Source organism: Gasterosteus aculeatus, chromosome 20, assembly GCF_964276395.1.
Source record: "Gasterosteus aculeatus chromosome 20, fGasAcu3.hap1.1, whole genome shotgun sequence".
Lineage (NCBI taxonomy): Eukaryota > Metazoa > Chordata > Actinopteri > Perciformes > Gasterosteidae > Gasterosteus > Gasterosteus aculeatus.
In genome coordinates this window covers 17071007-17083838 of record NC_135707.1, presented here as the reverse complement: position 1 = coordinate 17083838, position 12832 = coordinate 17071007, and the positions used below count along the sequence as shown (strand labels likewise).

The 12832-nt window shown below is 51.0% G+C and overlaps 1 protein-coding gene across 3 annotated transcripts in view; it reads right to left on the bottom strand.

Moving 5' to 3' along the window:
* mms22l (MMS22-like, DNA repair protein) overlaps nucleotides 1-12832 on the bottom strand; it is a 15312-nt gene extending 2480 nt beyond the window's left edge. Inside the window, exons 1-21 of one of the 3 annotated variants that reach the window (XM_040164224.2) lie at nucleotides 12693-12832; nucleotides 12119-12332; nucleotides 11776-11901; nucleotides 11492-11544; nucleotides 11024-11111; nucleotides 10721-10898; nucleotides 10471-10564; nucleotides 10102-10232; nucleotides 9601-9714; nucleotides 9337-9513; nucleotides 8575-8637; nucleotides 8373-8492; nucleotides 8029-8264; nucleotides 5705-5921; nucleotides 5314-5603; nucleotides 2731-2912; nucleotides 2379-2529; nucleotides 1302-1441; nucleotides 592-734; nucleotides 238-394; nucleotides 11-156 (exon numbers count right to left, since the gene is read on the bottom strand). In XM_040164224.2, the coding sequence (XP_040020158.2) occupies nucleotides 11-156; nucleotides 238-394; nucleotides 592-734; nucleotides 1302-1441; nucleotides 2379-2529; nucleotides 2731-2912; nucleotides 5314-5603; nucleotides 5705-5921; nucleotides 8029-8264; nucleotides 8373-8492; nucleotides 8575-8637; nucleotides 9337-9513; nucleotides 9601-9714; nucleotides 10102-10232; nucleotides 10471-10564; nucleotides 10721-10898; nucleotides 11024-11111; nucleotides 11492-11544; nucleotides 11776-11901; nucleotides 12119-12291 (2979 nt within the window). In that variant the 5' untranslated portion in view covers nucleotides 12292-12332; nucleotides 12693-12832. The remainder of the gene's footprint in view (nucleotides 1-10; nucleotides 157-237; nucleotides 395-591; nucleotides 735-1301; nucleotides 1442-2378; nucleotides 2530-2730; nucleotides 2913-5313; nucleotides 5604-5704; nucleotides 5922-8028; nucleotides 8265-8372; nucleotides 8493-8574; nucleotides 8638-9336; nucleotides 9514-9600; nucleotides 9715-10101; nucleotides 10233-10470; nucleotides 10565-10720; nucleotides 10899-11023; nucleotides 11112-11491; nucleotides 11545-11775; nucleotides 11902-12118; nucleotides 12333-12692) is intronic. The other 2 variants (XM_040164223.2, XM_078095493.1) reach the window with 2 other exon arrangements.

Below are 12832 nucleotides of genomic sequence, written 5' to 3'. Positions count from 1 at the left end.
CTGTCCTAACCTGTAAATACAGCGGCAGGCTTTCCCTGAGTGCTTTGTCCTGCTGTGTGAGGTTGTGTGGAAGCAGCAGCCCGTCCACGATGCGGAACAGCAGCTGCTGGGCTTTAGATGTGGCCAGCAGGGGGCTCCAGTGCTTCACTATGCAACCTGAATCGAAAAGACCAACAACCAGATTTAGACACAAAATATAAAAATCAACAACAACAGAGTGCTCCACTGTGCACCTACCGACGGCCCAGTAGACCAGCTGCAGCCCCTCCTGGTTCCTGCTGACGAGAGACGGTTTGATGTGTTTCAGGATGTCGCCGATGTAGTCCAGGGCTCTGGTCACCATCGCCGAGCGCTCGGACAGAACCTGCAGTCCGCCGTAGACGCCGCCGACGGCCTGCACACCACCACGCAGCAGATGAGAGGGAATCCGTGCGAATACAGGCTGCTGTGGCCACGAATACGTCACGCGTAGTAAAAGGTGATCCAAGACGGAGGATCCGCTGGATTCCTCAGGTCTCTCAGGACGGGGGGGGGGGGGGACAGGGTCGGGACATTGAATATCTTTCAGAGACCCGCGTGGCCATGCGTTACCTTGACAAACAGCTCCAGGGCTGCAGCGGGCTGCAGCCTCGAGGCTGTGGGATGGAGGCCGGCCCTCTGCAGAAGACCGTCCACCTCGGGCAGTCTGAGCACGAGTCGCGTCAGCTCACACAGCTGAACCTCCACGTCGCGGCCTGGAAGCGATGCAGGGCAAGACGTAAGGAAAATGAGAAGATGAGAAACATTCTGCTGCAATGAGACGGGAATGCTTCTCGATTCAGAGCAGAGACGAGGTGTGAAGATTAAGGATTTCCCCTTGAGTACAGAAACGTTTCCTACAATTTGTTGTTGGCGTAGCCTGTCGCCTTAAATGATTTTAAAAAAGAATATTCAATGTATTTGTTGCGTACTTGTAGGCTGTGTCCTTAAGAGGACAGTGTGCATGCTTATATTCCTTAACTGAGGATTAACACAGGTGATATAAACAATAACCAAAAACAGTCATGGAAACTTCTTTACAGAATAAAAATGTAAATAAACTATTTAAGAAGATTATCCAGGCAAAACCTTTTCATTGTATTACTTACACCTGTCGTGAAGACGGGGCAGAGAAAAATCACCAGATGTACTTAATATGTATGTGGAATAGGAGTATGAGACCTTCCCAGTTTGCTGATCCAGCATGCACCCCAGGAGGCCCACGTGCACCCGCATGGAAGTGCATTCAGCCTGGTGTTTAATGGATGGTTGTTATGTTTTACCCGTTCTGCTGTCGGACCCGTCCGGGTCCTTTTGGAGATGCTGCTGTAGAACACAGCGGATCCAGGCCCTCACCGACAGGCTCTGTGCCGAGCCCGACACCACAGCGGCAGAATCGCGGCTCAGCGAGGACATCAGCTCGCTGGGAAATAAAGACAACAGTAAAGTCCCGCCGGTGTGACGTGTGAAGTTTTTACAGCTATTGGATTTACCGTTCTTTACTTGATGAAGATGTACAGAAACCTCAAGCATTCAATAAGGGCGTGGCCAAAGCCATATACGGGAGAACAGCCAACATTAATGTCAATGTTAAAATTCACGCCGGATGCCCCATTGTGCTGAAGTGGTCATATTTTGTCGTCCTCTGACAGGAGAATGTCTACGCCAGGCCATAAACGCTGAGATCCACTTGTGTCTGAAACACATAAACGCCTCATGCCATCAGATTTCCTTTTAGTCGACGTACGGCTTTTACTGATGAGTCTGGAAGGACGGAAGGAGGTGAACGTTTATATCTAAAAGGGGGGTCATTTAATTACATTTTTCGCGAGAAAGAAAACGTTAGTTCATTTTCAGCAATTACACAGCTTTAAGAGCTCAAAGAGTGCTGGACGGAGGCTTGGCGGGCCGGTGCTTCTAAACAATAAATAAGAGGGGTGCCCTTGTTCTCCGGCTTCATATTCAGGCGGAGCACCTGAACATCACTTGGCAAAACGTCTGAAGAGGACCGCTGAGGTTGAAACAGTCACATCGTGCCCTTGAGTGTGATCGTGGAGATGCACTACAGTTTGGAAGCAGTTTACAGGCACGGGAGCAATTTCTTCCTTCGGACCCATTTCGATCGTACCAAGGACGCTCCCCGCCTCATCTGATCATCAGATGGCACCAATACACCCGCAGGAGTTGTGGGAGAAATATTTTCTTGAGGGCCATCTACTGCGATGGAGCTTGATAGCTGGTCATTTCAGAGGCGTTCATCCTCCCTGTCTGACCGACCTGATGGTTTCCCCCTCAGGAGCGCTGTGATTACACGGCATTAAGAGGCACAAAGTGTGGCCCCCCCCAAAGGGCAACTGTACCTGTTCTGGAGCAGATGGGGGAGGTAGCGGGTTACCAGAACTGGTTGAACCATGTCGTCCCAGCCGAAGCATTGCATGATGGACTGCACCGGGTGGTGCTGCAGGTCCTGGGGGGCGGAGTTCGGCAGATCAAACGCCAGCAGGGTGAAGCCTGAGGAAGACGAAAACAATCTCCCTTTTTGCTGGAAGTTCTTGAAAGCAGCGTGAGAATGTGGTCCTGACTCATTCATTCTCTGTGATCATCAACTCATCCTCCTTCCTAACTACCACACATCTTCTCCCTGACAAATCCTCTCCACTCAGAAATGGTCGCCCCACCCCCCACCTCTTCCTCCTGGCGGGCGTTACCGACCTGCAGCAGCGTCGGCCAGCTGTGCCGGAGGGGTCTGGGACAGGCGCAGGCTGCGCAGGAAGGGGAAGAAGTGCGCCCAGAGTGCGGCTGCTACCGCTAGGTGGCGCTCTTTCACCGCCCCGCCGTTACCAGGAGGCCAGGCCGGGGGGGGCGCCGACTGGACACTGCGCTGATGGACCCGCCTGGAAGGACACACAGAGGAAGCAGATAAACAAATCTGTCTGACACAAAATCCAAAGTCGGCGGTGTGCTGGTGTGTGCAACACCATCCAACTCCGCCCTCCCAAATCCCTTTATTTTTTCGCTCCCCTGTTTCTCCCTTTCACTCCTCTTTCTTCTTCTTCACGTGTTCTGCCTTTCTTCTCTCCTGGGGGATTAGGGCGTGCGGCGGTGCGCTGCAGCGTGGAGGCAGAGGTGGGGAAGGAGAGGAGGATATCATAGGCCTAGAGTGCAGCGGCCTAATGCTGATCCCCCCCCACCCTGTACACAGACCAGACTTTGGCTCCTCTGGCTCATCCCTGGCTGTGGCCCCCGCCGCTACCCGCAGCCCCACAGTGGCTGGCTTTAGCCCAGATAAGCAGCTGAAGGAGCTGTAATCTCATTTAGACTGGAGATGATCCTCCTGTCCCCCTCGTTCGCCCCGGCCGGGATGGGGAAGGAGGAAAAAAGAAGAGTACCCCCCTTCTATACCATCCTCAACCACGCACTTTAGCCTGCCTATGGTACACACACACACACACACAGCAGCGCCTTCCCTTCCAGCAAGGTTGCATCTAATCCAGGGAGAGCTGAGACAATCGATTAGAGTCTGAATTCATTAGCCTCGTTACTACTGCGGAATGGGCCTTTCACACCCATCAACCCTCATTGTACAAGACATCATCAGAGACCCCACTTAATCCTCCTCGCTGCGGCTTCCTCCAAGCAAGTGTACACACACGCTAACACACACACACACGGCAACACACCATTAGGGACCCTGTTTAACCCTTCCCCCATCTGCCCCCATCACACAGACAGATACAATACAAAATACAGCATCCTAACAATGACAGATATCAAACAACACACTTGGGCCTAAGCTGACTTTGTGTGCAATAGATTGTCCGTGTGTCCTATCAAAGAACATGTTAGTGAAATAGACCAGTTGAATTTCCCCTAAAATATCCGGTAAAAGGTCTTAATGCTCAGGAAGCAAAACAGGGGTCCTCGTGCTTCCTCAGACCCGAGGATTACTTGTCCCGACAAACAGATCCGACGTGGTGTGCCAAGGCCCACCAGCGACACCCCCGTACTGCCACGGCAGAGCGCCGTGGGAAGGAATAGAACTGGGGAATTACGCCCCGGCCTGGCTTCCCGCCTCAGCACCATGACGATGGCTATCAAGAGCCAACGTCGGGAGCCTCGGCGTCCACGGGCAGGATAATCCTCTTAATGTGTGCGGGTTCCACGCCGGCTCTCAGCGGACATAATGATGCGCGGGCTGAATTTGCTAGGCTTCATAATTGCCCATTAATTGTGAAAGAAAGGGCATTAATCACAAAGAGATACCGAGAATTGACAGGACTTAAAAGAATTATGTCTAATTTGGTGGGACGGATTGGAAAGGGAGAACATTTTTTAGATTTGGTTAAATGGGTAAGCGTGGTCGGGGGCACAACAGAGACGGCCTTTGGGATTTTTCTTCTTCTCTCTCTTCTTGGCCATTAATGTGTAAATGTGTGCCCTCCAACCCAGAGATCTCAGATGAGAAGTTTGGGAATTTAGTCAAAGCTAACAAGCTACCATGTTTGAAGAACACTGGAATAAGAGACGATGACACTCAGGTTAGTGCTTCCCTTTTGCTGTGTGGGCACAGGCAGGTGTGCGTGTTTCAGCTCTTTTATTAACCTTCTCTATTTGTCCCGTTTGTCCATCGCGTTGAACTGTGTGCAAATGTAAATACTTAATTACTACGTTAAACTGAAAATCTACGGGGAAAGTTCCTGAGTGAAAAGCCTTCCAGTCTCTGATGTGCCGATCTACGCTCCCTTATCGGTTTCCACCTGCACACAATAAACACACAGTTTCGGCTGTGGCTCTCTGACCTTCCGCCGGAGGCCGAACGAGTAACGGACACCCGTGTCCCGCGGCTGAACTCGTCCCGCCGCCCTACTGACCACGGCCCCAGCGCCACCAACAGGAGGGTCCACGCAGGGTCCCTCGTGGCTGTAACTCTACGCGGAGCCTCGCCGGCACCCGGTGAGGGTGACACAGGGGCTACTGGGTCTGACTGTCGGGGCGGGGGGGGGCGGGGGGCCCTGAATGCAACACAAAGCCTTTATACAGACACTCATTCCTGCTGACAGCACAATCCACCCATTGTCCGTATTAGAAGCGAGTGGACTCTGGAGGCCGGGTCGGGACGAGCAGGAGACACGCTCTCCTCTGCCGGGGCCTCTGAGCAAGTTTTCATAGAAGTGTGGAAAACATTTGTCTGAATCCGTCCAGCTAACGGCGAGAGAAAGGAATGAGAGAAACCGAGGGAGGGGGGGGGGTGAGAGCTTCCCGCGGGCCTGTGGGCGTTCACACCGGCGGTCTCACCTGAGCTGCGCGAGGACGACTTGCAGGAAGCTCAGGGCCGAATTCAGCTCCGAGAGGCGGCAGGCGCGCAGCAGCCAATCGAAGCCCTCGTTGAGCAGCTTCTCCTCCGATAGGTCGAGGCTGGTGCTCGTCTCGAAGACCTCGGCCACGCCCTCCAGGTACGACCCGAGGGGCCCCCAGAGGGCCAGTCTGCGAGAGACCTCCGTGGTCTTGTCGTAGAACTCTTTGGCTGTCTCGCTGAAGGACGAGGCCAGCCAGGTGGCCTGCGCACCAACATCCAGACCCCTCTCCTGGGAGGAACGCAGGTGATGTCAACAAAAACACCCGGTGGAATATGTAAATTACCAGAAAACGGCGATTTATCCGAATTATCCGAATGTACGAACTCTACCTGGAACAACAACAGCAGGGACAGCTGTCCCCTCCAGACCAGGGTGCGGTGCCCGGGGGGGCAGTTAGAGGGGAGGAAACCCAGCAGCTCACAGGCTCTGCCCGCCACATCCTCCAGCTCCACCTGCCTGGCCACCACCAGAAACAGCAGCAGGAAGTTCATGAGGCCGGCTTCCTGTAGCTCCTGCATCTTCTTGGAGGAGAACTTGGAAAAAATCCTGAAAAAAAAACAGGAGAGTTAAAAGTAGTGGGAGTTAAAAGGAAAAAGAAAAGGAGAGAAGTGTGGCACTATGATGTGGTCTGCTGGAGGAAACAGTGGTCAAAGATAAGGGCTGGTTCTAAATGACCGTCTGCCCTTTATAATATCGCTTAATCTGGGTTAAAATAAAAAAGGCCAATTTAATTTGTTCTTTACTCGCACTGACCAAGAGTTGGTCAGTGCGAGAGGTGATTTGTTCGTCTGAAACCTTCTGACTTTAAATGCTGACTAACTGATCTTCCGCCCCCAGCGTGCATCCCACCACCTGCCTCCCATCGCCCTCTCAGCTCCAGGGGAGAAGCTCGCCTGCATGGCCTGTATGTGTGTGTGTGTGTGTGTGTGTGGAGGGGGAGAAAGAAAAAAAAAAAGAAAAAATAACTTGAGAGGGGGAGTAAGCAGGATCTAACAGCGTGCTTGGTGGTTCTCTCACCCAGCGCGCTGTTAGATCCTGCGGGCAGTGTGGAGAAATGCCTTTAAAGATCATGTTAAATGTCAGAGACACTCAGACACACAGCAGTAGGCGCTTGGTCCCTCTCTCCACAGCCAAACCAATTTACTGCAACACCAGAGTGAGATCAATAAAAGTACACACACACACACACGCTGCCACACATCCAGCATGCCGGCAGGAAAACAAAGAAGGCAGGAGCACCCCTCCCTTTCCTTTTCACTCCACCTCCCAAGCAAAGAAGCGGCCCACACAGGCGAGTGGAGCAGCTGCTGGGTCAAAAACACAAACAGACAGCATCCCAAGACAAACTCAGTGTAAGAAGTGTGACTGGTTTAAAAGGGAGGGACACCCAAGTCAGCTTAGCAACACCCACGGAGGAGCCCGAAAGGGGCAAAAGGTGGCCGAGCATGCAGTCGGAGTGTGAGAAGAGGAAGATTTAAATAGATGAAGGGGTAACGCGTATCGGGGATACAAGCGAGGATTTATCTGTGTTCTCCCAACTTGCCTCCCAGCCTGTTTGTTTATTCCGGACAGCTTTTTTCCCCCCCATCGAGCAGATGCTCCTAACTGCCAGCGCTGGAGATCAACGCGCTCGCCGTCGCTCCCATTAATGCGGGCAGCGCGGGGGTCCCAAAGAGCCCGGGCCGGGGGTAGGGGCGCTGGCGAAGTGTTGGAGCAATACGGGGGTGTGGGGGCGGGTGGAGGGAGGAGGGAACTGGACCTGTCCCAAGTGTGACTGTTGCCAGACTGCCTACCACCCACATCTCTCCACTCCCTTACGCCACACGAGCCCACCCCCACCCTCTCCCCTCCCCTCTCTCGCTGTGTTGGAAACCAACACAGCTTCGTTAAGGCGAATTAACCGCCACGCTCGTTAGCTAATTAGCCCCCGTGTCTGCAGTGCTACCGAGCACATTCCAGACAGAGGGAAGTCATTAGGCGGATTTATCCACGGCTCGCTCTCTCTCTCTCTCTGGCACCCGGCCGGTCCGGGACCCGGGATGGTCCAGCGCTCCGTTCTGATGTGCACATGAGCCTGTGATCTCTCCTCTTCGCTTTCTTACTTTCCCCTCACAAAGACACTCTAACACCATCCAATAGCCTCACACACTGATCGCCATGCCACCGCTCTGGGGAGCAGCTGCAGAGTTCGTGTGTGTGTGTGTGTGTGTGTGTGTGTACACGCGTGCACTTGTGGGAGGCTTCTTGGCTCTGGTTTGTACTGAAGAGCAGGTGGTTGACTCCTGAGACACCTGCTCCACCGGGGGGGCCTGAGTAAATATCAAAGACGCACCGGGAGACCGCTGTGCACCTGGCACGCACACAAACAAGCCCGAAATGCATGATGGCAAGCAAACACACATGTTGTTTGTGTATTCATGCAAGTGTGCGTGCATACGCACAAGAAGATCTACGGAGGAAAGGGGAACGCATACGGAAACCTGGCCCTCATTAGTAAACGTTTCTCACAGCTTCTATTCCACGTTTTCCCCATTTACCCTTTCTCCAAAACAAGGATGGCGCGGGCCGCCCTGAGACCGACTTTACACGACGAGGAGGGAGCGTGGAGGAGCGACAACCACAAAGGCTCCCGGACTCCTCTCTCCGTACTCACCTCCCTTTGATCTGTCTCTGCGGGACTCCGCCGGCTCGGCCCTGGCCGAGGCACAGCGCCAGCACCCGGAGGAAGACGTGGAAGGAGCTGGCCGAGCGGTACAGCTGGGTGTGTCCCGGGGAGCGCAGGGGAGCCGGCGAGCAGCAGCTGCGGGCCTGCTCCAACAGGGCCATCGGCGTCTTGCACAAAGTGCCCACGCCGGACATGCCGAGCCAGGGTACGAGGAATGAAGCACTCTGGGACGGAGGGACAGAACGTGATTGGTGAGGGAGACTGTGCAGGCGTCGGTGAGGACACGGAGGACGACATGCCACATGACTTCTCTGTAATGCCGCGGTCCTCACCAGATTCTTGCTGTAGTAGTCCCAGAGGACGGAGACGGCGCTGGTGCTCGGCTCCCACAGCAGGCAGAGACTGAGGCAGCAGTGGACGTGCATCCTGACCTGCTCCTCTGGCAGACCTCCCTGTTATGAGACACATACACACGATTACTACTAAAGCCACACACGCGCGCACAAAATGAATGGAATTTGAAGCAGTACTGACCTTGGGGTTGCAGGTAACTTTGAGCAACTCCTCCACAAAAGTCCAATTATCCCCCACAGGTTTCTGTGAGTGCAGATAGAATAGGATAGATTCTTTAAAAAGATATCGAACTAAATATATTATAGCGGTAGTTTGGATTTTTTGAACTGGGGTTGTATCCTGTACCTATATATAATATATAATAAACCATATATATATATATATATAGATATATTTAGACATTAGAACCCAGGAATATCTTTATCAATTGTACTGTAGTGTACCCATATTAAGAATACTTCATCACACAGCCCTTTTCCTATGAGCTGAAGCTTAATAATCTGTGCTCTCTTCAAAGCCACTAGACTCATGCAGCAGTAGTCCAGTAACTCCTGTGTTCTTACTCTTGTTACTCTTACTCACTGTTTTTAAAATAATCCTGTGTCTCTGAATAGAAAACAGAAGTATTGAACGGCTTCTCTTTTCTGACCAAAAGAAGGTTGAAGGTTTTTTTTTGTGGTTGTCCTTTCTTCTAGGTGGCTTAAAGTCCTTCTTATTGTTTTGCTGGCCGTGTGGATGGCGGTACATGGCTACGTGCCGAAGCCAGTATCCCTGCCTGATTGTCTACAACGGGGCGACCAGTATCGACCGGCATCTACAGTAGGAATCACGGCTAATAAGTATCCCGAAACAACTCACTTCAAAAAAATCAAAACAATCCCAACATGATGACGCGTAAGCACCAACATCATCATGTGAAATGAAAGATTCTGTGCCTCTTACCTCGTACTGGAGGGTGCCGCTCCGACTGTACTGGCCTAACATTGCGACGTGAGTGACCAGCCACCACGTGAATCCCAGAGGGTCCTTACAATGCGTCGGGAGGCCACCGAACTGCTCTGCTGCTGGCTTACCGGACACCAGCGGCCTCAGCAACGAGTTCATGTAGCTCCAGAAAGACTGCGGCAAGACAGACACGGGCCGATTGTGAATGGAAAGACTCACATTGCGTTATGCGAGTAGAGAACGTGTCTCGGTTTGCCCCACCTGTGTGTGCAACACTTTGTGCCGGTGTTCCAGAAGGTGCATGAGCAGGACCCACAGCTCTTTGGTGCAGGAGCACAGGTGGTGATAGCTGCTCAGGGCCTCTGTAGGCCTCACCTACAACATCAACCGGATCCATTGAACACTGTACGCTCCCAACTGCAGTTCTGTTCTACATGAAGGCCATTCACCAGGAGCTTACACAAATAGTTTCATCATGCAAAAAGTGTGCTTTAACGTTATTGTCATCGTCCAGTACTTCTACACCTTAAAAAGGGATCATGCTCTGAGGTAAGGCACAGAAGCCAAACTGATATTCTGCATGGGCCATCTGCAGCCTATTTCCATTTTCTATCAACCAAGCACTAAATGCTGGAATTAACATATTTTATACAGCATGGGTTTTATTTTTGAGCTAAAAAAAACAAACAAACATAAAGGGACCTAGAAATACTGCTGGTACATCTCAACTGAGATGCTAATGAGTGGCGGACCGCCGCCCACCTTGCTGTATTTGCCCATGGCCAGACCAGTTAGGTCACACAGCAGGCTGCACAGGTGCTCTTCAAACAGACTGGTGTCAGTCAGGTTCTCTCCCGTCAGGTTCACAAACTGGTGGGCGTACACCACCTGGCCTGGAGAGGAGGACAGGTAAAAAAAAAAAAGCACTAAAAAGCCTGTTTCCATGCTAATGACGTTTCAAATGAGCTGCAAGTCAGGAGATTACTGCCCACTGCGATGCCACGGACCAGCCGGTGGACCATCATTATGTCTCTAGATTCCAATACTACAAAGTACAACAAATCTCTACAACATAAGTGAAATATTACATTTTTATATTTGCACTGCGTCGTCTACTTCCTGTCCACTTACCTTGCATCTTGTGACCAAGTAAGTGAAGGATCTCCAAGACTGACCAGTGGATGTCAAGATGAAGGTGCAACAAATGCCAAGAGGGAGGGAAAATCTGGAGGAGAAATAAAGCTCTAATGTCAGTAGTAGGACATCCGCTTTAAGCATAGTTCTGAATAAGGAGACTCTTTAGGGCTATAAAAAAAGCCATCAGTCATATCTCTTAAAAGAAAAGATCTCCTTTCCAACTGCGCATCACACACACACACACCTTTCCCGGGTTTGGTATTGTGAAGGCACTTTGAACGTTGGCTGGCAGGTCTTTGAGTCGTCCTATGAGGAGGGTGATGCCAAACAGCTCCTCCAGAAGAGCAGAGGGGAACTGAGCCTCCCGCTCTTCATACAGGTGCGACGGACCTGCGTCCAGGGAGCCGGAGGGTTCCAGGTATCTGGACAGACGCAAAAGGACGATTTATGTCCACATGAACAAACAAGGTGTAAGCGGCAATAAAATGTAGCGACAGCGACATTTGGGTTTGTGGTACTGATGTTAACAGTGAATGTGTGAAATTACCTGTGCAGGAAGACTTTGACATACTGAAGAAAAGAAACACACTGCTGTCTGAGATCCTCTGCTTCATAGTGGAGGTTTCCCGCTTGACCTACAACACACGAGGGAAGTTGTGGGAAATATTTCTCAATCGTATGTAAAGCATCAGATATCAGACATGACAAACTCTTAGAATTGAGCTCAACAGTCTAACATGTTGAAACGGATTCTTTAGTGAGCGAACTTCAGAAGAGCGAACCCATGCACACATTTTTACATATATCTATACATATACATCTGTTGCTGCCGCTTCCTCGGTTAATCTTAGATACCTTATTTGCATCATTGCGTCATTTTTCTAACTGATACTGTGACAGTTAAGACAAACTGTTCAATTGTTGTTTTTTCTCACCTTTTCTAGAAGAAATGGATGCTGAAAAGTAAAGGTCTGAGTATTTGCTACAGTGCAGATTACATAAAGCACAAACTTACCGAAGTCATGCGAGCTGGACTTCACCAAGGACTCCAGCCGGTAAACCTTTTGTCTGAAACATAACAAAAGAAAGACACTAAGACCAGTGATATGGATGTGAGTGACCCGTAGTGCATAGTATTTAAAACAGACAAAAAAGGGCTCTCCATTCTGTTATTAGCTTTGGGTGCCATTGAAAAATGCATTCAGATTAGGTTGATCCGCTTTTATGGCAACAAAAATTAACATCAAAACTGGGTTTGTTTTAAAAAGAAACCATAACCGATTTGACATCTCGGTTTACCTGAACAGACCAAAAAGAGGCTTTGTAGATTCCACCAATGCCATCTCCGTGACCCAGGGGAAGCCAAAGATCTCCACCGTGTCCGTCTCATAATCTGCCGGGGCCGGGTCAAGACGCAGCAGCAGCCTACCGAGCAGAGACAGTCAAATAAAAGTCATTAATTGAGGCTTTTCTTCTGCTCTCCTGTGACAAACGAGCACTACCGAGCTGACCGTGGAAAGGAATTCAATGCAGTTACTCGGAAAAACCCACAGACCTGTCAACAATTTTCAATGAGACGCATTCTCCGTCTCGATGCTTTGTGACCGACAGTGACAGACAGACAGGCAGACAGTGACTGTACCGTTTCAGGGAGCCTCTGGCGGCGTAGCCATCAGGGGCGAGCGCTGCTGAGGCTTCCTGCTGGGTCTCGGGGCAGCAGAAACACGGCGGTCGGGCTGGGGTCAGCTCACACAGGCTGCCTGATGCGAATGGAGACACTGGCGGGGTTAGGGATTGGCTGAAGTCGTCCTCCATGGTGCCGGTGAGCTGTCAGTAGCACCTTTAATGAAGAAAACCTTGGATTGAGACAACACACGTTAGCTTACACTTTGGCTAAACTAAAACATCTGGCAATCGATCTAGCCTTGATTCAAAACTAGTCAGTAGCCACATGCTAGCTAGATGTCAAAGCAGATATTTCACAATGCAACCCACAGTGTGTAAAATAACTGCTTTTTATTATAAAGTGTTAACTGTCTCCAGAACGTGTGTGTGTGTGTTTAAGTTATATTCGGTTCTTAAGGAAACGTCTGTGTTAAACTGTATAGCAACGTGAACTGATATCGTTATTAATACAACGACAGAAGCGTTTCAAACAGGGAAACCAAACACGGCGGCAACGAAAGACACGCGGCTGTTACGAGAAGTTTACAAACCGTTCGCTGGTTGAGTCGTGTACTATTCCGTAAAGCTAAAGCGAAGAGCGGAGGTTACGCGGTTGTCATGACTGCGTTGTTTAGGTTTTCGGTCTCTCCCGCGCGTCCATTGCGCGCGTGCGCACGCTCGCAGCGTGTCC